The sequence below is a fragment of the Telopea speciosissima genome, chromosome 4 (genome assembly GCF_018873765.1).
Source record: "Telopea speciosissima isolate NSW1024214 ecotype Mountain lineage chromosome 4, Tspe_v1, whole genome shotgun sequence".
NCBI classification, from domain to species: Eukaryota; Viridiplantae; Streptophyta; class Magnoliopsida; order Proteales; family Proteaceae; genus Telopea; species Telopea speciosissima.
In genome coordinates, this window is record NC_057919.1 from 56,129,045 (window position 1) to 56,153,252 (window position 24,208).

The window sequence follows — 24,208 nt, forward strand, 5'->3', positions numbered from 1 at the left end:
AGAAGAAATAATTTCGTTAATTTTTCTGTAAAAATTATTTGTTGCCTTCCGCCTAATGAATAAATAGATAGAAGATCCAACCGCATGATTTACCAAAAAACAAAAAAAAGAAAAGAAAACCAACTGCTTCAAACGATGAATCGTTATCCTCTCCTGTTACAGCACGGTGCTGTATTGCATCGTACGGTGCTGCAAACATCATATGACATAATAGACCCCACATGGTGCACATGATCTCTGCAGTGACCGATGCATTACAGCACCGTGCTGTAACAGGAGACGATAAAAATTCCTCAAACGACAGCTCATCTATGTACAATTTTATATCCACGTCACTACTCTTCAATGACAACCCCAACAGGTATCCCTAATAACTGACATTCACTATCACCTCAGTGGGGCCCAACCACCATACAAATCTTCTCTTCATTCTTCCCCACTTCGTCTCGCCCGCAAGCCGGACGCTGGCATGCGCCGCGTCCCAATCTCGTCCCTAATTTCCAAAAAAAGAAATTTCTGTATTTATCTGGTTCGAGTCACCGGCCGTGGGGAAGACGAACCGGTTGATATCGTCGGAGACGGTATCGAACCCAATGGACCGGCATTTTACGGAGAAATGATCTAAATCGTTCGGAAAGAAGACCGTGGCTGGACCCTGGTTCACAGTCCTACGGTACGGACCGAACCACTTGGTTTGCATGTAGCGATTCTTTCTCCATGGAGGTAGAGAAAGCTCTCTGCTCTTCAGTGACCTTTTCGCCGCTTCCGCCACTAATCTCACGATCTGCTTCAGCTCCTCTGGTCTACCGACGTAAATATTCGGCAGTACGTGAAGTAGACACTCGTAGTTCGCCGTCGGACGAGCGATTACGAATTCCCCTGAGAAATCGACATCAACGATATACCTCTGCTGCCACTCGCCTTCAGATGAATCAGATCTGACGACATCGATGAACTCATAGTTTCCAGCGGTGAGTCCGCCGGAGCTCTCCCATTTTGTCTTACAGATCGCCGCATTGTAACCAGCATCTCTCAGATATGTCATCACTTTCCGCCGGAAAATTGACATGTTAGATCTCACGCACGCAAAGTCATCCACTGCTTTGGAGACGAGAGAGAGGAGGCAGATCCGAAACTGATTGGAATCGACAGACGGATTGAGCAAGCTATTGATGGCATCGACGGTTTCGTGGAGCAAGGAATCGCGGTTGAAATCGGAGGATTCGTTGTGGTTTTGTACGTCGCTGGATTCGTCTTCTAAGAAGCCATGGACGAGGTCAGAGAGGCAAGGGGAATGCTCGCTGCCACTGCTGTTGTAGCTGGTATGACGGTGGTTCTCTCTGCCGGAGAGACACGCCTTGACCTTGTCGTTGAGAGGATCTGTTACTCGCTTGGTTCTCACGTAAACCGCCATTGTTCGTCACAATACCGCGAATCTCAAAGCGAATTTGGTTTTGCAGAGCAGAGAGAGAGAGAGAGAGACTGGAGTAAACTGCAACTTTACATCAGAAGCTGCGATGAGAGTCACATTTATAATACGATACAAATCTCAGGGAATTTTCAAAGAAGGAGAAAAAGAATTATCTGTTTCGTCGGGGGTGGAAATGGAATTTACTTACGAATATTCGTCAAGGTCTTTAAGAGAGTATATGGTCTAGTAAACCAATAATTACAAGGAAAGGGTCTTTTTGAAAAATTAAAAGAATATACTTGACGCATCGGCACTTGGGAGTCATACGTGGCAGGATATCCAACGGCACCTGTTTTTGTTCCGAAAAAATTCCTTTATAGTGCCTTAATTTTATGATACACTGCAGTGTGGCCTGAGAGCTTGACACATAAAAAATACAATATGCAACGATATTAAGCTTCAGAAAAACAAAAAATGCGTAACACTGAGCACGCACCATTGGATAAAACTTCTTCCACATGTCGAATTTTCAATCCCACACCACATGATTCCAGAGACTGTAGAGGATTTCAATCACTTCTATTCTGCTTTGTACAGCTGTGATGACGTGGAGGGATGGAATTTGTGACACGTTTTAATAGTGGTACGTAAGTAAGCTCTTGGTTAGAAACCCAAGGTTTCGCCCCCGATTGGGAAACCAAGGTTTTGGCACGTGCTACCAGCCGCCTTGTAACGTCGATCGATCGTGAAATATTCACATGCCCTAACCAAAGGTCATGGTTCGAGGCTTCATTGAGGGGAAGTGAGAAAAGAGAACAAAAGGTTTCGCACGTGCTTTAGCTCCATGCCTGCCTCTTCGCTTATGCGAAGGGTCGGGGCCAAGAGACTCTTGAGTTGAGACTGCTAAAGCTTTAACCTCTATCCGAAGCTTAAACTATCTTATCTGAAGCATAAACTATCTTATCAAGCTTAAGACTTGTTTTGTCAAAGAGTACTAATAAGGTTGCGTTTGGGTGTCATGAAGAATGAAATTAGGAATTTTGTAATTGATTTTAATCCATCATTAATCGATCATCTATAAAATGGAGTCATTTTAAACATATTTCCATATTTATTAATAATTTGTTGATCAATTTATCTCAACTAATATATATTTATGCATGGGACTATATAATCGACACCTATTGGTGTATTTAGAACTTAAATTTTTTTTTTTGGGGTTAAAAGTAAATTGTCAACTGATGGCACATTGACAAAAATAAGTGTATTTAGAATTTGCGACACGTTTTAATCATGTTATGTTTTCAACTGATGAATTTAAAACTTATTTTGATCACTTCTTGTCTTATTACTAAAAATTATAAGTCAAGAGTAATAAAAGGTTTTTAAAAATAATTTGAAAGTGACTCATCATAGTGTCACTATCAAAGGTTGTCATTGTCTTACATAATTTTTAAATATACATGTGAAACGACATTATGTATTCACATTGAAAAAAAAAAAACAAATAAACGTATTATAATAAAAGGAAAAAAAATAAGATTACAAATTATTTAATTGACATCTATGAGAAAATTCCTTTAGAAATTCACATGCTATTGACATTCTTAATTGATTAAACCACGTGACATAGGCATGAATTCTAAATTGCTTGATATTTTTTTGATGAACTGTACAAACGTGTTCCAAATTAATACTTTGAAAATCCATTTAGAGCGTAAGTTTGAAAATATTCTTTATCACATCTCATTCATCCTACCTCGGTTGTAACATGCCATCAGTTTTGTTGTGAGGCATTCTCGTTTTAACTATTCTTAGTTTTTTAAAGTAATATTTTAAAATTTTGAAAGATTTCCTTTTAAATTCTCTCGTGTTTTTTAATGCATTTATAAGTTACACTTGTCTTGCCTAGAAAGTTGTATATATGTCTATTCCCTTTTTAAATTCTCACATGATTTTTAATGTATTTACAAGTTACACTTGTCTTTCCTAGAAAGTTGTTAGGCTTTGTCTCTTTATCTTTGAGAATCTTTCACTTCAAATTCTTGAGAGTCTTCTGTCTTTTCATTTGAGAGACTTATCTCTTCCTCTTCTTGAGAAACTTTGTTTCTTCAAGTCTTCTCTTGAAGTCTCTCTTCCTCTATAAATAGAGGGTACTTCTAGGCATTGTGGTTACCAAGTTTTCTCAAGTCATTTGGGTGAGCTGGGTTGTAATCTCAAGTCACTTTTGTGAGCATAGAAATCTCATTCTACACTTGTTTAAGTGTTTCAAGTTAAATTTGTTTTAAGTATTTACTTTTAGTTTTAACATAGTATTGTAGTACTCGAAGGGGTATAGTAGTTGAATGCCCAAGATTCGCAATTCACCTAGCTACACCATTGCGGGTGTCTACGATCTTAAGAAAAATTTCAAATGGCACGACTCAGCCCTCCAGTTTTGCTAACATAGTTTTTGTTACAGGATCCCTAAGATTTCGTGGAACAAAGATTGTTTGAAGGCTCAACAACTTAAAGATAAATGTGTTCTCGCTACATTCTGACATATTTTTCCAACAACTAAATATACCGCAATAAATTAAGTTGGTGAGCAATTAAAAAATAAAAAAAATAATAAATAATAAATGGAAAAACTTTGACGTTTGAACAAAAAGAAATATGTAATGAAGGCTAACTAGGAAATTTGATATGTTTGAAGAAATTATCTATAGATATTTTTAATAATATTAGGTGCATATAAATTATTTTTTTCCCTTTTCCTTTTCCTTTTGTCCCCTTTTAATTTGGCTATTATAGTTTAGTTCAAGTGAAGAATATTAAAAGGGGAAAACTTGTGCAGCGGCCTTGTGTCTAGGTTCCACCTATGCGGTTTGGTTTCTATGCTATTACCATCATCACCATTATTAAAATATGCGAAAAAGTTCTTTACGTGGGACGTAGGGGCCACACCCACACCCATACCCACACACAGTGGGTGACGGAATGACTGCCATGCTCCTCATGTATGACAGAAATTCCGCCGCCCATTGTGCTGCCCAAGGAAAAAGACACCTCCCTTACAAAAGAAATACCGGGGAGAGCCAGTAAAAATAAAAAACAAAGAAAACTTTACATACAATTTATAGATTAAGCAATGACTATGCTTAGGAAGGATTTCTAGTGGAACTGATAAGTCGGAGAGAAAGAATCTCTTCAGGGGTACCAATGCAAGAACTATATATCAAGACACTGCACCTTTCCTCTACCCCAATTCTCTCACCCCACCTAAGTTCCCTCTAAACAAACGGGGCCTTTTGATACTTTCTTTAGTAGTGGATTGGATTGAGAATGGGGTCTTTTTATCACCTATTCACATGGATCCACCCATGATTACTGACATGACTTCGTAAAGGTTACAATCCAACAGGTCCAACGCTTTAGTTCATGACTTAAAAGGGCCGGTGACACCGTCATGTCCATCCAATGGGTTCCGGTCCATGGGCCCAATTGCCAAATGAGCTATATATTTTGTTTAAGGGGTGATGTACTCTGTCCGGGAGCGTATCTAGGTGTAGACTGCACCCAAACACATGGGGCGGGACAGGAGTCACTACAAGAAAAGGCGTCTTTTACGGCGTTTTTTAAGTGTCGGCGTAGCTAAACAAAACGCCGCTATATGATTCAGCGGCGTTTGTAATAAACGCCGCACATATGTCGTCATATGTACCGCCGGAAATGTATCACGGCGTTTATGCCATATGCCCGTGTAAGTATACTTTCACCGGCGTTTGTTAACAAATGTCGCCATATATACTTTATAACGGCGTTTTTTGAAATGTCGCTATATATTGATAAGCGTTGGTATAATTATTATTTATTTGCGACATGTTTACATAAACGCCGGTAAAATATCCTATAACGGCATTTCTTAAACGCCGGTAAAATATACACACTTAGCGGCATTTAGTAAGAAACGCCGCTACATATAGTATTTTTTTAAAAAAAATTTATTTACCTAATCCTTTAACCTGTTATTTTTGTGGATTCAAAATAGTTTAAATTTACCTGTACAAATGATCGTTTGAAACTTAATTACATTTAATCTACCTTACCCCAAAGGACACTTACAACCTATGACAAATTATTAAAATTCAAAAACAAAATAAACAATGTATGTACTTTGCTCGATGTCTTCAATGAATGAACACCTTAGACCAGGAGTGCTTTAAATCACCAAGCAACGCCAAGAAACACACAAAATTTAGCAATAACTCATTGACATTAGTATTCAAATGGACGTTACCGCAGCCATATAACCATGTACCAATCTTTATTAGCTTGATCATGTCAAAAATGTCCGGTTTGAAATCAAACTCGCAATAGGCGACATGTAGCATGAAGTATCATAGAGAACAAAAAGAAGAATCTACAATGATCGATACATCATCTCTATGTCATCGTATAATTCAATCATATCTTCTAATGATATCCCCAAAAGAACAAACTAAGAAAGAACTATCAGACACATTTTTGCTAACTTTCGGTTAAGAAACATGGCCATTTTCAAGACATCATCTATATCCAATTTCAACCAAAGAACATGCCTAAACTACCATGAAAAAAATAATGCTATAGCTTATATCTTTAAGGTTGAAAATAGAGTTCCAAAAATATCCAAGTTTGAAAAGAGAACAAAGGAAATCCTAAACCAAATGGAGTAGGTTCCCTACTTGAGTTAGAAAAAGATAATAAAGTCAAAGAACCCGAAAACTACTACTCCCTTGGCTGAAAATGCTCGTTGTTTTTCTATTCTCCTTCTCCGACCTTCTTCTCTCTTGTCTCATATAACTCTACAAGAATGTACATTGACCTAACAAGGGAAACATATAGACACATTTATTCGAAAGTGAAGAAAATAAATACAAAGCAACAATTAAAAATAAATAATGTGGAGAAGGAAGCCATGTTTTTACAAAATTTGTTCCATGAAACAACTTCTTCACGATGAATCGCTTGCAAAGTTCCACACCACACCACAACACCTATCTTTGCTTATTTCCGGAGTTTCTAGAACATTATAAAAAAAAAAAAATAAAGAAAAAAAAAACAGCATGTATGAATCAAACAAATTTCCATGTACCCTAGAGTTGCATTAGGGAGCCAATAGCAATGGGGAGTGTAGTATACAAAATGGGAATTAGAATGAAAGGAAGAGTAATTATTGAGAAAGAACCATGAACAACTCTATGCCATCAAGTGAAGTTTGCTACACGGAAAGCTACTCATTTAAAAACATCTAGACCAATTTACAAAAGAAGAAAAGACTATCATTACCTCATCAACATCTCCATTGTCATTATAAGAATAATAAGTTAGTAGGCCAAGAGAAAAGTATGAAGTCAAATTCAGATTACCGTAGATGTTGGAGGATAGGACATCATGTTTTCATCCCCAAGAAACTACATAGATGGTGTCCAATCATTACTCTTGTAACGGGAGGTGGGGAGCAATCATCTATGCTAGAGATCTCAAATGGGTAGTTGAAGGTGGTGTTGGTGAGAAAGATGAGGATTCTCGGAGAAGTACGTAGTTATAATGCTACCGATCATCCGAGATTAAGAAGATTAAGAATATGCTAGGGCTGAACAGAAGAGATTGTTTGGGATTACACCATTATCAGTTCTAACTACTCCAGTCACTCTCAATGTCTAGACTGAATTCAAGTGAATAATTTTCCAATCATTGACTACATTAGACAGTGGGTATAAAAAAGAAAAAAGTCCAAACAATGGACCACCCATCCAAGTGGGTCAATATGTGGCTATTATGTACACTTTAATAGCCAATGTTAGTTAAGTGCGTTACCCAAAAAAGTTTAGTGCCGCCTCTTATCTAAATAGAACTGCACCGGTTTCGTTAGCATAGTTGTCACGGCGTCACGGCGATCCAAGTCGGTGGAGGGGTGTCACGTCGATATATCGACATGTCGCCCGCCATGGCGTTGCCATGGCGAGCATGTCGACCATGTTTTATTTTTTATTTTCTCTATTTTTAATGTGTTAATAGATGTATACTCAAGCCATGTTTTATTTTTCTCTATTGTTTCTCAAGTTTTAAGAAGAAAATTCAGAAATCGAAGAAGAAATCGAAGAGGAAAAGAAGAAATCGAAAGAAATCGAAGAGGGAAAGAAGACAGGAAGAAGAAATCGAAAGAAATTGAAGAGGGAAAGAAGACAGAAGAAGAAATCAAGAAGAAATCGAAAGAAATTGAAGAGGGAAAGAAGAAATCGAAGAGGGAAGAAGAAATCAAGACAGGAAGAAGAAATCGAAGAGGGAAAGAGAGTCGGAAGAAGAAATCAAAGAGGGTCGCCATGGCGTAGGTTGCCATGCAGCCCTCTCGGCCAGACGCCATGGCGACGCCATGACAACTATGTTCGTTAGAGTATGTAGAACCCATGAAATCCGCCGCTGGGTACCTCCTTAGAGAGAGAAGTTGTGGCAGAAGCCATCAATGCCATACTATTGTCAACGAATCCCAACATGAAAGACTCACCAAAGCACAATAAAACCGATACCTCGGAAGAGACAATACAATAGTGCAACACTCGCAACCATTAAATTAGAACAACAAGAAAATAAAATAACCCGGTAGTGTTCTAATCTATTAACTGTCACAACTCACAAGCAACACAAGAGCTGAAAAGAGAAGATATACAAGGGGATTTCGCTATACCGTCTTGTATTAGCAACCGAGAAGTCGAGAGAACCAAGCTGTTAGAGTAGTAGCAAGCAAATCTACACGCCAAAAAAAAAAAAATAAAGAGATTTTTATATGAAAGTCGAACAGGGCTTTACCAAAAAAAAAAAAAAACGTACAGGAGAAGAAACGAAACTTCGATTCACGGACCACGTTTCCCATCTTAGAGAACCGATATAAATTAAATGCAAAATAGAATGAAATGAAAGAGATTCTTACGTAAATGTAATTGCTGCAAGAGAAAGTTGGCGAGGAGGGATCCTTAAGCAAACGCCGCCGAATCGAATGTAAATGGAGAAGAAGAGGAGGAACCGAGTCGCGTTGCAACCGAATGGAGATGGAGAAGAAGAGGACAAACCGATTCGTCGCTGCTGCAACCAGAGATGGAGATGGAGAAGAAGGAGAAGAATAAGAAGACGATTGGGGTTTGGGGGAAGGTCATGGTGCTAGGGTTCGAATAAAATGGAAAATTGGGAAAAGAAGAAGTTAGAGAATGAGCTGCTTTTTAAGTTTTAACTTTTAAAACTTTACTTGCTTAAGCTCCAAAAAAAAAAAAAAAGATTCCACTTACATCAGTATTTGAAGCATTAAGAGCTCATAGTTATGGGACTTACACCTAATCGCATGTACCTTATGACGCATTCCTAGCTATTAACAAAAAGGAAGTATAAAAAAATCCATAAATACATAAAAGTGTTGAAGTAAGCTCATGAGAAGTGGGGCGGGGGACCCAAAACTTAATTAAAAGAACAAAAAAGAGAGAAAAATTGGTGAACAAATATGTCAAGATTAAAAGGAAAACAACATAAAAAATAATTAGAACAAATAAAAAGAATAGGATCTGTCAAAGAATGAAGAAGGTTCCCAAAGTGTACACATGTTGAGAAGCCATGAAAACCCAACATAGAAGACGAAACAACAGCTTCTCGATCAAACAAAATGGAACAAGAGCATTCATGTTCATGCCATTCAAGCTAATATCACTACAAAAATAAATATGCACTAATGTATTCATAGTAGTAGAGGAAAATCTTAGACGATTAAATAGGAATACTAAGAGAAATACAAAATGACCACCCACAGAAGAGATGAAAGAGTACTGAGCAAAGAGTCGAGAAACATAGGTAGAAGAAAAGTGCCTCTATTCTCGTAATCAAGTAAATTAATAGATGTAAAATTAGCCATCATAGGTTTGAACAGATTGAAAACGTAGAATCATTAAAATCCAAAATATCAAATAAAACAACGAAAAGAGAAGGAAAAATTACCAATGCCTTCAGAATGTAACAAGAATAAATTAACAACAAATAATTTAAAGAGCATAACCTCGTCAAACGAATCATATCCAATCCAAAATTGATTAATAACCATCCGAATCAAAATCGAAACATAAGAGAGAGAAAGAGAGAGAGACCTAACCGAGCCAACATCAACATCCAAAAAGATAGAGGGGAAGGTGGGGCTATGTGCACCTTCAACGCCGGGAAATTCAAACCACAAATCTGCAGAGCACAATGAACATATATTGGAATGAGACAGATGCAAACCATGTTCAACATCCCATGATAGTCATCTAATACTTTCACTTGCAATCTAATAACGTTTATGCTTGAGATGTAGGATCTTTTCTTAGCTGGTCTCTCAATCTTCACAATACCTAATTAGTAGCAGCTTATCCATGATTTTTAATGTCCACATGGTGTCTTCTCTACATGAATGTTAACTTGCTCAAATACACACATCATGCAACTACAATGGCTCTAGGAGAGGAAAGAAAATAATATCTTATGAGACCCTAACAAATGTATAAACCTAAGTAACAATGATTTAACACAAATAATATCTATGATTCTTTCAATGAAATTCAACCACATGAGATCCAAATGAAAAATAGATGATAAAGATTATTTATTGAAGAAATTTGTCGATCTCATAAATAGAAACCTGATTGGTATGAGTTCCATTGAAAATCAAAAGCATATGTTCAATGGGCGACACTTATCCACATATAGCCAACAAAACCCTATCCAACCTCAAAAAAGATGCAGGAAAAACGGATAAAAGGAGGAAAAAAATAATAATTTAACGGTTCACAGACGATTACATCTCCATTAATTCAAATATAGGAGATAATACTTCCATGCATACAAACGATAGCACACACAAAAATGTTAAAAAAAATTAGTTAGATAATTAGGGATGTAGAACAACACCGATTCCAAGAAGAGATAACTGTGTATTCTTCTCTGTTCTACAATGTAAGAAGCCAATGGAGGGATGTATCTCTCGAAACCAGGGAAATGAGAGAAGGACATTCGAGAAAGGGAAAGGAACAAAGTAAACAAAGGAATAAGCAAGAATTAGAAATTCATCAAACAAACAAAAATTGTAGAGAGGAAGAAAGGGAAGTATGTAGCCTCAATCCTATTCGCACCAAACTTGAATCGCTTTTGCAATCCCCGCCTCATTCCCGGAGCAGCAAGAAAGGGCAAGATGTAGGAGAGAGGGATGGGAGATGGAAGATATACACATGTTGCATGCAGGTGTGTCGATGGGAGGTGTCCATTCCGCAGGTCAAGACTGTGGGTGGACGATGGTTCGAGGTGGGGGAGAGAGAGGAAGGTTTGAATCATGGGTGAGGGAACGCTTTTTGTCATTAATGAGAAATTAGTAGAAGCGCATTACCTCATAGAAGCAAGCAAAGGGTTGTAAATAATTTAATCCGAGAGAGAGAGAGAGAGAGAGAGAGAGAGAGAGAGAGATTAACATTAAATTAAATTAAATGTTCATCTACTATTGAGTCAGTAGAAAAAAATAACACCTATACATATATTACAATGAGTAAAAGCTTTCTCACATGAATACATAAATACATAATTAAATTAGAAGTTCACAAGTGCTCTTTTTCCATGTTATAAACCTAATACAGTAATAGGCTGCCAAGTTGGCGGATGATTTTCAAAATGGGCATGCAGAAGTTCAACATTTCATGGACACAAGTTTTTAAAGCTCATTAGGTAAAGTGCCATCATTAAACAACAATAAGGAAAATAGATAATTTCCTCAACATGCTTCTATTTAGTTTAATGATCCGATTATGGTTTCAGTTAGCACTTTTATCATTTTCCAAAAAATCAACCCATATCTAGCGGCCATTGATCTCATAGCCTTGAAGATTGCGACGAGCACTAAGAGCTATCTCTTTGATTTATACTCAAAGAACCCATAACCTTTTGATTTTCTCGTTTCTCTATCAATAACTAACTGGAATAAACAAAGCAAATGAGGAACTGAAAGGAGGGCCATGCAAACATTTATAACAATGTAAAATAAATCCTATGGACATAGAGGACTGCAAACTTGAAATTCATCCTTCATGGCAGAGTGGAAAGTCGAAGCAGTTTATAGTTTCATTAGAAACTAGAAAGTGATGCAATCTGCTCATATAATATATGATGGCATACCATTGTTTTCTTACAAAAGAGAATTCGTGTCACATCAATCAAATCAATTTACATTCAACAATCAATTAGAATACTCCCTAAAGTAAGCTAAAATAGGAATTGAATACAGATGGCTAACACACAGCTTCGGGAAAGAGAACATTGATTCATTCAGTTTAGAGTTAATATCTTGTGCATAAAACCAAGACAAATAGTTTCATCGAATATTTCTCTCATGCTTAATTATAAGGGTTCACAACAGTTTCCAAAGCAACAATCTTGAAGTTGAAGTGGGTGCCCACTATTTTGCTTGAAAGTGAACTGTTTTCTTATATATGGAGATACATGTGGTGATTGAACATAGAGGGCTTTCGGATATATATGAGTTTGTTTTAATATTGGCATAGTACCTCTACTGCACAATTGGCATTTATAACCAATCCAGGCCTCCAAGTTAAATGTAAGGCCAAATCTTAACACCCCCAAAAGGAGTTTACTTCCAATATGGATATACAGAAATATTCCCTCTTTTTTTACCAAAACAAATACGAAAAGGAAAAGGTAGTAGGGGAGGGGAGAGAGAGACACCGTCTGTACCATAAGATAGGTCCAACCTATATACGATTTGTATTAGCTATTCTATAGTCGCATCGACGGTATGTTTCCAACAAGCAATGATTCAAACGAAATCAATGGAATAGTTGAGCAAACCATCCAATTCAATCCCTAATTTCATGCCTATCACCCGAAATTCATCACTCAACAATGAAACCTAATTATATAATCAATAACTTAGACAGAGAGGGAGATGTTTATAACAAACCAAATATGTGCCCGTGCTGAGAGCTAGCCATCTTTCATAAGAAGAAAGAGAAGCCATCTTAGAAGAAGATTATTAGATCGATCTTCTTCCTCAACATTCTGCTTTTCCAAAAACTACCTTCTTTTCTTCCTTGGGCTCTCTCTCTCACTTCGCCTACGGCGGTAGATCTTCTCCGATGATGACCAATATTCTGTCTTCTCTCTGCCCGTCTCGTTTCAACTATAGATCTGCTCATGTAAACAACCAATAGAAAACCCCATTTCTCAACAAGCCCCTACCAAATTTATTCGGAACCCTAACGCAAAGAAGACGAAACCAAAATATTGTAGGGAAAGAGGCACCTTTGTCTTCTGACCACCAGGAGAAAAGTAACCTCAAGCAGAGAAGACAAGATAAAAATCTAGAAAGGAGAGAGGCATAAACATGAGAAAAACGCAATCATGAGCATGGTTAAAAACCCAACTCTCGACAGGCCGATGACGCAGACTAAGAAGAAGAAGGAAACCCAGATTAAGAATAAATCGATTGATCAGGTTGGGGAAAAAAGAGACCCCGATTAAGAAGAAGGAAACCGAAGAACAGAGGGTAACCCCCGAAGAACAGAGGGTAACCAAAAAGCACAAGAAAAGTAGAAGAAGTGGGACTGTGAGAGAAGAGGGACGGTGACAGATTGAGAGAGATTTGAGGGAGAATGCAAGAGATTGAGAGAGATTTGAGGGATCGTGATAGATTGAGAGAGAAACGTGAGGGATTGTGATTTGAGAGTTTAGAGAGGATATCGTTAGGGCGCGGCAAGAGGCGGGAAATGAATTGAGCTTGGAGATTTTTCGTGAAACTCCGCATACAACGGCATTTTTTCCTAAACGCCTTAAAATACATATGGCAGGGGATGAACATAGCATGATACTACGACGTTTACAAGTAAACGCCCCCAACGATATATGATACATTTTTACATACCCCAACATTTCAAAACAAACGCTCCTAAAGATGTATGCTACTGTGGCGATTACAAATGTACGCCGTTGTATCGTTACATACCCCGGCAGTTCAAACCAAACGCCCCCAAAGATGTACTTATAGCGGCACTTACATATAAACGCCACGATATCTATTTATTATACTTTATATACCGACGTTTGTTAATAAAGTCGAATGTTCCTATATGACTGCGTTTATTAGAAAACGCCGCTAAGGCCCATCTAAAAATGTCGCCAAAAACCCTTTTTCTTGTAGTGAGTAGGATTTCAAACATTTAGGGGGGGGGGGGGGAGAGCCGGTCATTTCGCCCACCCCCATGTGTCAAGGCGCATCTCATGCCCCTGTGCAGAGAACATTATCCCTTTGTCTAAAGTTAAACCTCTTGAACTTATATATATGGGAAATTTACACGTACCTCCTTTGAGATAAAGATAATTATAGATCCCCCTGTGAGTTTTGTATATTTAGGTATGAAAATAGAAGTATATCTTCTGTATTTGCATATTACGTTGTTTCTATGTAAAATAGTTAAAGGAAAAAATTTCCCAATGTGTGTTTGTGGTAGGTAAAGTATGATGTAGAATATCATTATCTATAACGTTTTCTCATGCTTATTAGTTATTTATTTTACATGATAAAATTATCTAAATTAAATACTTACCTAAAATGCCATTTTAACCAAATTCAAGGCAACAAATGGTGCATCAAGATATTGAAAATTTTATGTAGAAAGATTTTATAATTAAACTGCATGTAATTACCAAAACTATTAGATTAAGGATCAAATCTAAAATGACCTTGGGAGAAATGGTGAGGAAAGACTTGCATAGCTTAGGCCTTGTCTCAAGTATGACCTCAAATAGAGTTGATTGTAGGGCAACGATCCATGTAGCCAACTCCATTTAATTGCGATAAGGTTGAACAAAAACCTAAAAATGTGTAAAAATTTTAAAATTTTAAAACAAGAAAAAAAAAAAAATCAAATTTGATAGTAAAATTTTCTCCTCCGGCTATTATACATTGAAACAAATGGAGCCGTATTAAAATTGAAATCATTACTCCTCGGTAGTTTTTTGGATGTGTCCACTAGTGGTCTGTGTTGAAGATTAGCACATTGGGGGCAAAGTTTGGGGTGAACATTGAAAACTTCCATCTACATGCATAACCAAATAAGTCGTGGGCACATAGAAGTGGAAGGAATTGGGACTTCCAGAGTAGGTACGTAATTGGTTCGTTCAAACTTGATTGGGAGCAGTTGAACTATGTTTGTTGGAGAAATTATCGATGGAATAGAGGAGGTGGTGGTGGTGGAGGAATCTGAAGCAGCCATAATTGCTTGGACGTTAGTCTTGGGCTCTGTATACCATGAAAGGATAACAATAGAAGATCAGATTGGGTAGACCTAGGAGATATTGAAGATAAGAGTTCACTGCACTCTTAATCTTATGGTGATGTTGTATTTATATCATGTGTGACATATACGTTACATTTGAATTTAAATTTCAAACAACAAAGAGGAGTGAGTTTGAATGCAAAACAAACTCCTACATACAAGGTGATGAAGAGAAGAGATAAGAAGAGGAGAAACTGTTAGCACTTTGTGTGGGATAAGCCTTGACTCGATCAACCTGCAAACCGTTGATGGAGTTCAAATTCAATTTTGAATTTGAATTTGCTTTCTCTTCTATATCCTTAATAGGCATGTTGGTATTTAAAGGGTCGATGCTTCACTTAGGTCGAGCGTAAATGTCTCATTCTGAGCTCCGGTCTTTTGTATCCGTTAATTCCCATTCTTCCACAAAGAATGGTGATCGGATAAACTCGATTGAACAATTATATTACTACAATTTTCAATGAAAAAAAATTATTTATCTTTCAGATGAAGAGCGTAGGGTGTATCTAATGCACGAGGCTTTCGCCACCGCAGGGTTTAGGGAGGGTAATAATATTAAAAAAATGTTTTTTATTAATAATAAGAATTTACAGATTTATTGTGATCTCACGGTCTTACCCAATTGGGACATCCATTCTGAACTTGAAACCATTACCAACGAATAAAGGAAAGTGTGAGAAAAAGGCTTCGAAGAGCCAAAACACTTAAAAGAGGAAGGATGTAACACATGAGCCTATTAAATTACAATTTAGCCCAAGTCTTTCCGATGAAACCTCACGCAGCTCTTAGTCTTAAGCTGCAGAACTCATTTTTTTAAAGAGTGTGAGAGTGAGAAGACACAAAAGACAGAACCTCACGCAACCCTTAGCTAAACTGGGAAGAAAGGAAATTAATAAGATCCGAGAAGGTGAAGGATACACTCTCTTGGTTGAACAAAAATTAGATAAAACAAAACAAACCAACCAAACCAAACAAGGCAATCTTGGGTAAGAACAAACCCTTTAGCCAGTTATACATCAAAATAGTTGTCAAAAACATGTGGTAGATGAACTTGGTCTATCCCTAACATGGAGATAGAATGTGTGAAACCTTTACAAGGTTTAGATCATACACCACAGTGGATTGGTCGCATAGGCATCACTTCGACAGTACCAATATTTTGGTGGGGATGTAGGAACCAACATTGATGTAGTTATAAACACTCGAATCTCAACGTTAAAGATGGACCCGGTTCATCCTTTGATGGATAAGGACTAAAACAAGTTGAACTAACTAAATGGGGTTCTAACCTAAGTCTCAAACAATTGTTATGTTAGTTGTCATGTTGTTAGGTCTCCTCGCTCTATGTTCATACATGATGCATGGAAAGGGTGGCTTTGGGACATAAGGTCTCTCTTGACAAGGAACACCAATATACCTGTCACCCTTGAACTAAGTGAGTCAATAAAGGTATGTGGTGTATCCCTTTGTCATATCATCTTGTACAAGATCAGGGGGATTGATTTCAAATTAGAAGTCTGATGTCCTTAGCAAAGTCTCCATTCCAAAGACTTACGGGGAACCTACCCTCCCTTTTGGTAGAGAGGGGGAAGGGAGTTTTGGTTTTTTTGGGAGTTGCCACCTAGATAAGGATATAGGACTCATAAATATCTCCGCATTTTAATGAAGAGAATGAAGTCAAATGGATAAGGCTTAGACTTGTTTCAGAAGCTAGGATAAGTGTTAAGTTATGATTGTGAGAAGGTGTTAGGCACCTAGTCTACTCGGCCGTGCGCAAAGGGTTCCACTTTTGAGAAAATTTGGCAACATAACAATTCATTAGAGTAAAAAAGAGAGAATCCAGTAGCATTATGATGCATTAGGAATTAACAAGTGAAAAATTTGGCAACATAACAACGTACCAAGGCAAAAAAAAGTGGAAGATCCAACAATATAATGGCGTATTGGGGAAAAGAGGGCATTTCTAGAAAAGCCAAGAATGACTGCATTATGCACATTCACATAAACACCACATGCTATGCACTTCGAAGGTCGAGCCCAAAAAGCCAGAGGGGGGGGTGAATGTTCACGTACATGAATGTATGTGAACGATTCACAACCGTTCAGATGAAACATTCTCACAGAATAGATTCCATCTGAACGGCTGTGAGTGAGCGTACATGGAACATTCCCTGCACACAAAAAGCCATGTGTCGTAGTTATGTGTGAAGGCACACACGCTATAGTGAAACTGCAATCCTTAATTTCATACCTTCTGGCTTATAAAAAGGATATACCAATGTACTACTTGATCAAGCCTCATGCATCATGTAATTGAACATAGAACCAGTATGATATAAAAATCATAGTTTTAGTGCACGATATCGGAATGGGTATTGATAACTTGCAAAATCGATACTGTATCAGCCTGGATCAGCTGTATCGGTAATCTACAAAACTAATACAATATTGATAAGGTATCAATCTGGATCGGCTGTATCAGATAAAATTATCCCTGAATCTCCTTAAAAAAATGCATTTTCTGACCATTTTACCCCTTGTACATATTGTGCTACCGATACGATATTAGTATCGATGACTAGCAAAACCGATACGTATCATCGATACGGGCGATACGATACCAATACTTAGAACCATGATAAAAAAAAAACACAAGACTACTAACATGTTAATTGTTCGAAAACCATGTGACAATTGTCTTGATTTGAATTTGTCAAATCTAGATATTGTTCTCTACATTCCTGATCAAACTCAGATAAGATTACATGGTTTCAATATATGGACATGTTTTAGATCCAATTATTAGGTCTGAATATTGCCCATGCCATCATGCATCCTACCTAATTCTGGTTTTTACCAAGGCTTCAAAATACATTGGGAAAAATAAAGTGTTCTCCATACTATTAATACCGGTCTTAGATTCTGATGCCGCTAGTATCCTCTCTATCTCTTATTAGTCTGTTCTGCTTGTCTGCTATTTGACCCCCTGCTGATGGCAATGTTGTAGGTGCGGTTTTGAATTGGCAGTTTTTGTTCGTTGTTTCTAGCTTTGCCAGTCTTTGTTTTGTAATTTTCTTTCATTCATTAATATACATGACCTTTTAGAGAAAAAAAAAAAAAATACTGGTCCTAGATAGCATGGTTTTCAATATCTGAACCAAGTTCCATTTTGTTTTTGACTACTTTGATCTTAGACCCGAACCGGACCAGATTAGATGGTTTCAATGCTTGGTCCTCCTTTAGAACAACACCTTAGTCCAGATATTCTCTCCCATGTTTCCAAACCAACAATGGTTATTGGATGACATAGTTTTTAACTATGTTTTGCACCCATACTATGTGAATGCCATTCATGCACGTGCTTGTTTAATTGTCAAGAATGTATGATTATTATGCTTATTTATTAATGGCAGTTATGTAGGGTTGTTTCCATGATGAATGTATATGTTTAGGAAATTATGTTTACTTTCGAATTGTTATTGTGAGACTATGAATGTGGATGTGAGAATGTGTTGAGACATGCATATCAATGGATTATGGATGTGTGTTGAGATATGAGAACGAATAGTGATTATGAGTTGTGTGTGTACGTAGTTGTTGGGATCCAAGTGTCGTTAGTGTGCGCCGGGCTTGGGATCGATAAGTAAAATAATCGTATGTGCATGTGTAAGCTAGAAGGGCGAGAGGATACTGAGACCGATGTAAGTACTATGGACTCGACTTCTGGCCTATACATGTGCGTATCCTATTATGCATTTAGTTGGATGTTGGCTAGGATGATACAATACCCAGTACTGCGACCCTTCCCAACAGGGGTCTATGTGTTGGATAATCCTCCACGGGGAATTGGCGATTCTGATATAGGTACTGAGAGTGGCGATTCCGATGTAGGACTGGAACCATGGTAGTGGGATTAAATTTGGGGGTTTGTTGGGTAAGCCAGCGATTCTGATTTAAGTGCTGGGACCGACGATTACGATAGGCTCCCAGCGCAACTCGGGTTTATCATCTCCGAAATCCGGGTATGAGTGGTGGAGAGCCGATGATGCTATCTAGGGTGTTGCAGTAGTACTAGACCTAATTTATGATGTGATGTTAGGTGAAAAATCAATTAATGCATTCATGCATCATGATATATGTCATTCATGTTTATATGCGCCTGCTTGTGTGATTCAATTACTCATTGGGCTCAGTGGAGCTCATTCCTCAAGGATACCCCCTTTTTAGATGATGATGCAGGTATGGTGGAGCCGGGTAGTTCAGAGTACGTGATTCCTGTGGATGACAGTGGGGATCGGTGGACTCTTGAGGTAGAGGAGCATGGACCAGATTGCAATTGTGAGATGTGCTACAAGGGAGAGTAATGACATTGGGCTGGGTGGCCATTTTTGATACTTCTAGCATTCTTTTGATTTCCTTTCATGAGTGACGTATTATCTAGACACTATGTAATACATAAATCCTAATTGGAAATGGTTGTAAACCCCTTTTGATAAACCTTCACAGTTACTATAACTATTATAACATTGCTTTCGCTACTCTGATATTATTAATATTAAATGATCTCTCTTTCGATCTATTGAACCGTTGTTGTGATTGAGTTACCTTAAATACTGCATCAATGATCCTGGTAGGAGATTGGAGTATAGATGTACGTTCCAGTCATGTGTCCCTGTTGTTCAAGAATCGGGGTGTGACATATTCTCTCCCATGTTTCCAAACTAACTATGGTTTTAGGATGACATAGTTTTCAATACCTAGACCAACATAGAATTCACCAAAACTACACCATGGACTAACTTTCTCTTCTTTTTTTGTTTTTTGGGGTGTAGTTTAGCCCAAACCTTTCCTAGACCTAATTCATGTGTGACAGGGAAATCTCATTCAACATCCATCTTTTTGAAAAAAACCAAAAAAAAAAGAAGATCAACTTACAGTGTTGTATTACAAGAATCCTTGTGTTATCATGAAAGGATTCACTTATAATTATGATTAAAGTAATAGAATATACACAAAAACTACAAAAAGAATCTCTTAGAAAAGCAAAATTTCAAGAAGAATTGTATTGGGGATTATGATGGGTTGTGAGAAGAAGGGCATAAAGCATCTGATTCCAGACATCTGGAACTCCAGGAAGACACCAGTGGCTGCAGTCTTGTATCATTCCTGGTTGTCTATGATTCTGGGCATCCCTGAAAATTGCTGGATGGGCATCTTTCCTGTAATTTGTCATTCTTGTTATATTGAGGTATAACACTGGTGTTCTCATCTCCCCAAGAACAGACTCCAACACATTCATAATCTCAGGGTATGGTTTAAGGTAAGAATCATTTGTTATCGGTGTTGTCTCGAATTCGCAACTCCCTCCGGAGTTCCATTGCCCTCCTCTGTACTTGCCAACAACACAATGTTTCAAATTTTAATGGCTCTTTATATTCTAAGTTTCAATACTCAAAAAATAAAGAGTAAGTAATGAAGATTTGAGCTTAGGACTTACTGAAAATGAGAAGATGAGTAACCTCGGAAGAAGACTGTGGTTTTGTTAGCATCAATATTAGCATCTATCCATTTAGACCAAGTGTGTAGGGCCTTTGTATATGCTTCTGTCATTTGGAGCTTGCTGTATACCCGATTACCTTCTTGGTAGTAATCCTTGCTGAATTGGGCAACAAGAAAGATAAAAAAAAAAAAATGTAAGACATAAATTATAACTGGGGATATTCTATTTCTTTATTATACAAAGAAAACTAAGGCTTTGTATGACAACGTTTCTATTACAATTTAGTATTTTTGAGTCAGAAATATAATTTTTTTTTTTTTTTTTTTTTGTGTTTCTATTCCAAATTAGTATTTTTGAGTTAGAAATAATTTTTTGTATTTATGTTCATTTAGAATATTTTTGTGCAAATAATGTTGTATGATAATTGATAAGAGTGGGAACAAAATATTTTCTGTCAGTAAAAAAGAATAGAAAATCATATGGAAAGCATATTAATAGAAGTATATCTTCTGTATCTGCATAATACGTTGTTTCTATGTAAAATAGTAAAAGGAAAAATTTTCCAATGTGTGTTTGTGGGGGATTTTTATCCTCTCAACAGTTGAGAATCCAACCATCAACCCAACACTTGAGAGGATAAAAAGATGCCACTGCCATGTTTTTACTGTTGGATTCTCAAGTGTGGTGCACTGGGCAATGCACCACACTTGAAAGGACAAAAAACCGTATGTGGGAGGTAAAGTATGAGTAAAATATCATTATATATAAGGTTTTCTCATGCTTAGTTGTCATTTATTTTACATGATAAAATTACTTAAAATAGTTATCTAAAATGCCATTTTAGCCAAATTCAAGGCAACAAATGGTGCCTCAAGAAATTGAAATTTTTATGTGGAAAGAAAATTTACAATTAAACTGCATGTAATTACAAAAACTAAAAGATTTAGGGTCAGACCTAAAATGATCTTAGGAGAAGTGGTGAGGAAAGACATGTATAGCTTAGGCCTTGTATCAAGTATGGCCTCAAATAGAGTTGATTGGAGGTCAAGGATCTCTGTAGCCAACACCGTTTAGTTGGGATAAAGCTTAATTATTGTTTTTGTTGTAAAAAACTTAGAAGAACAAAACCCGAAAAATGTATAAAAATTTTAAATTTTAAAGGGAGAAAGAACTCCACCAGGTCGCGCAGCGCCGCCCTTGCACCTAGACACAAAGGCACACGTAATAACCGTCACATCCCCTAGATAGATGGAAATAACCTGGGGTATGACGGTCATTTCACGTGCGAAAGGATGGTATTCTCTTTACCAAGGAAAAACAAATGGAGCCATGTTAAAACTGAAATTGTTACCCCTCAGTAGTTTTTGGATGCGTCCACCAGTGGGCTGTGTTGAAGATTAGCACATCGGCATGTTGGTATTTAAAGGCCTTCGACTCTTCAATTTGGTCGAGCCTAAGCGTCTCCTTCCGAGCTCCAGTCTTGTTATCAGTGAATTCCCATTCTTCCACTAAGAATGGTGATCGGATAAACTCGACTGAACAATTATATTCCTACAATTCAACGAAAAAAATAATTTATGCAGCCTTATCCTTGCTTTCGCAAAGAGACTGTTTCTAAAATTTTCCAAATGAATAGAAATTAAATTAAACTAAATGCATGCATGCGTAAGTGAAGAGTGAAAACAGAGTTGAGATGAGTGTAAATCAAAATTTACACAAAGACTTACTTCGAATCTAAAGGCATCGAACCCTTGGGTCTTGAAGTCAACCCGCCCTGAAATTTCAAAAACTGTTTTTTTATCCATCACAAACTCCCTTAGAAAACAGACGAGAGATTCCCACATGTTCCGATTCAATGAATCACCTACAAAAACCAGTCTCTTCCCTCTTAACATATCTAACATCTCTTTTCCATCCAACCTACAAAACAATAACAATTCCAACCCATAAAAAAATCAGAAAAATATATATAAATAAAGAAAAAAACCAATCATGAATACCTTGTTTCCTCTGTATGTGCGTTAGATTGGATCAACTTAGCATGAGATATGTTAAAGGGTTTGATTTACCGTGTACCTAATAAACAATAAATACGAAGAAAAAGAAATATGGACCTTGGAATTTGACACCGACGTGGTTGCCATCGATATCGGAGGAAATTATCTTCTACCCGTCCATTTTCAAAGCAATTGAAGGCTTCTTCGACGTATGCACATGAACCAGGTTGGTAGGCAGGGGGTCCATTATCGACAACCCAGTTACCATCAAATATATCACAAGATTTCATGTCTTTAACCACATCGGTCTTTGATCTTTCAACTTCCATGGCGGGGGCAGGCGAAGGCGATGTGGCAGGTGAAGGCGAAGATAAAGGTGAAGTCGAAGGCGAAGACAAAGGTGAAGGCGAATGCAAAGATGAAGATAAAGGTGAAGTCGAAGGCGAAGACAAAGGCGAAGGCGATGACGGAGATGAACGCGAAGGCGAAGGGGAAGGGGAAGGCACATTGACATTGACATCGCTGTGCTTCTTTGGTAGCTGTGGAGGGATCTTTGTCTTTCTTGAATTGGGAGCTTTGCCATCGCTACTGCTATTTGTGTTGTTATGAACAACACTAGCTGTTGTTGTTGTTATATTACTATCGACATGACTATGGTTGCTTTGTGGGTTAGGGGGAGATTCAATATGGGTTTCCAAGGAGGAAGTAGTGGTGGTGGTGGTGGGATAGAAATAAAAAGTGGAACCTGATCTGGAGAGAAGCCGAGAAGCAAGATTTGAAGCGGCGGCGGCCGGGGAGTTTTTGGTGAGAATTGCTGCTACGAGGAGGAAAAGAGCAAGTATGAAGACTATGGTTACGTAACGCTGGGATCTTGATCTTGAGAGAGAGCATGGTATGTTTCTTGAGAGCTCCACCGGAACATTTGCCATTGATCACAAAAAGTTAATTGCCTTGAGACCCACAAACCAACAAATTTTCAGGCCTGGATTGGTTGAAAAGAAGTCCCAATCCAGGTCTGAATTGATTTAGATTGGCGTCGTTTGCAAGAGGGTTTTGAACCTCTCCCTGTTCAGGAAAAAAAAAACACTAAAAATATAATTTCGCAAATGAATATTACAGAAGAGAGAAATTTGTTTTTTTTTTGGGGATAGAACAGAAGAGAGAGATTACCAAAGAGAGGGAGAGAGTAGGTATGGGGTCTCCGCATTGTTTGAACGGATTCCGGATCCTTGGTACGGTCGTTCTATGGTTATTCCTGAGGTTTTCAAGGAAAAATGGACACGTCCGCAGTTTTGAACGCCAAAGAAGGAGTCTCCTTCTTCATGCAGAACGCAGCTATGTTTGGAACTTTGGATGCCAAAAAAAAAAATGGTATATCATATACTGACATCTTATGTGTCTATCTCTCTCTTCCTCCCTTTGAGGAGTAAGGGAGTTATTTCAAGGGGGTGGAAGAGAAAGATAAACACATAAGGTGCTACTGTGCTAGCATACTCATCCCTCTCCTATAATAATTTTTAGGCCAAATGTTCTTTGTGTTTGGGACGCAAGCTGCGCCCAAACACATGGGGGTGGGAGAAATGATCGTCACACCCCCTTGAATGGAGGAAATACCGTCTCCATTTGTTTGTGCGCATTCTGTGCCCCAGCACAAAGAACATCGATCCTAATTTTATCTCATTATGTATTTTTTTGGGTAAAAAACGCCACCCGATTGCACCATACACGCTGACCCTGTGTATTTTTTTGGGTCAAAGTGTGTTGATGAAAATCAGGTGCAAAGTAAAGGTTGAATTAAAGTATTAAAACTGGTTGTATTTTTTTTATACAAATTTGGAGGTTCTTGATTGGGTATGATTTTCCATTTCAATAAATATCTATTACAATTTACATCCAATAAAGATTCAAAATTTTTTTTTGCTGAAAG

The 24,208-nt window shown here is 37.6% G+C and overlaps 2 protein-coding genes across 2 annotated transcripts; both read right to left on the reverse strand.

Annotated features, from left to right (window-relative positions):
* Nucleotides 1-439: 439 nt before the first annotated feature.
* On the reverse strand, nt 440-1,499 carry LOC122659694. The gene has a single exon (XM_043854793.1). The coding sequence runs from the start codon at nt 1,412-1,414 to the stop codon at nt 494-496; it is 921 nt and encodes a 306-aa protein (XP_043710728.1). The 5' UTR covers nt 1,415-1,499; the 3' UTR covers nt 440-493.
* An 18,260-nt stretch (nt 1,500-19,759) lies between these two features.
* Nucleotides 19,760-23,305, reverse strand: LOC122659437 (protein trichome birefringence-like 4). The gene is made up of 5 exons (XM_043854547.1): nt 22,399-23,305; nt 22,012-22,204; nt 21,636-21,835; nt 20,282-20,440; nt 19,760-20,171 (listed from the first exon to the last, which is right to left on the reverse strand). The coding sequence occupies exons 1-5, from the start codon at nt 23,208-23,210 to the stop codon at nt 19,835-19,837; spliced, it is 1,701 nt and encodes a 566-aa protein (XP_043710482.1). The 5' UTR covers nt 23,211-23,305; the 3' UTR covers nt 19,760-19,834.
* Nucleotides 23,306-24,208: the final 903 nt, after the last annotated feature.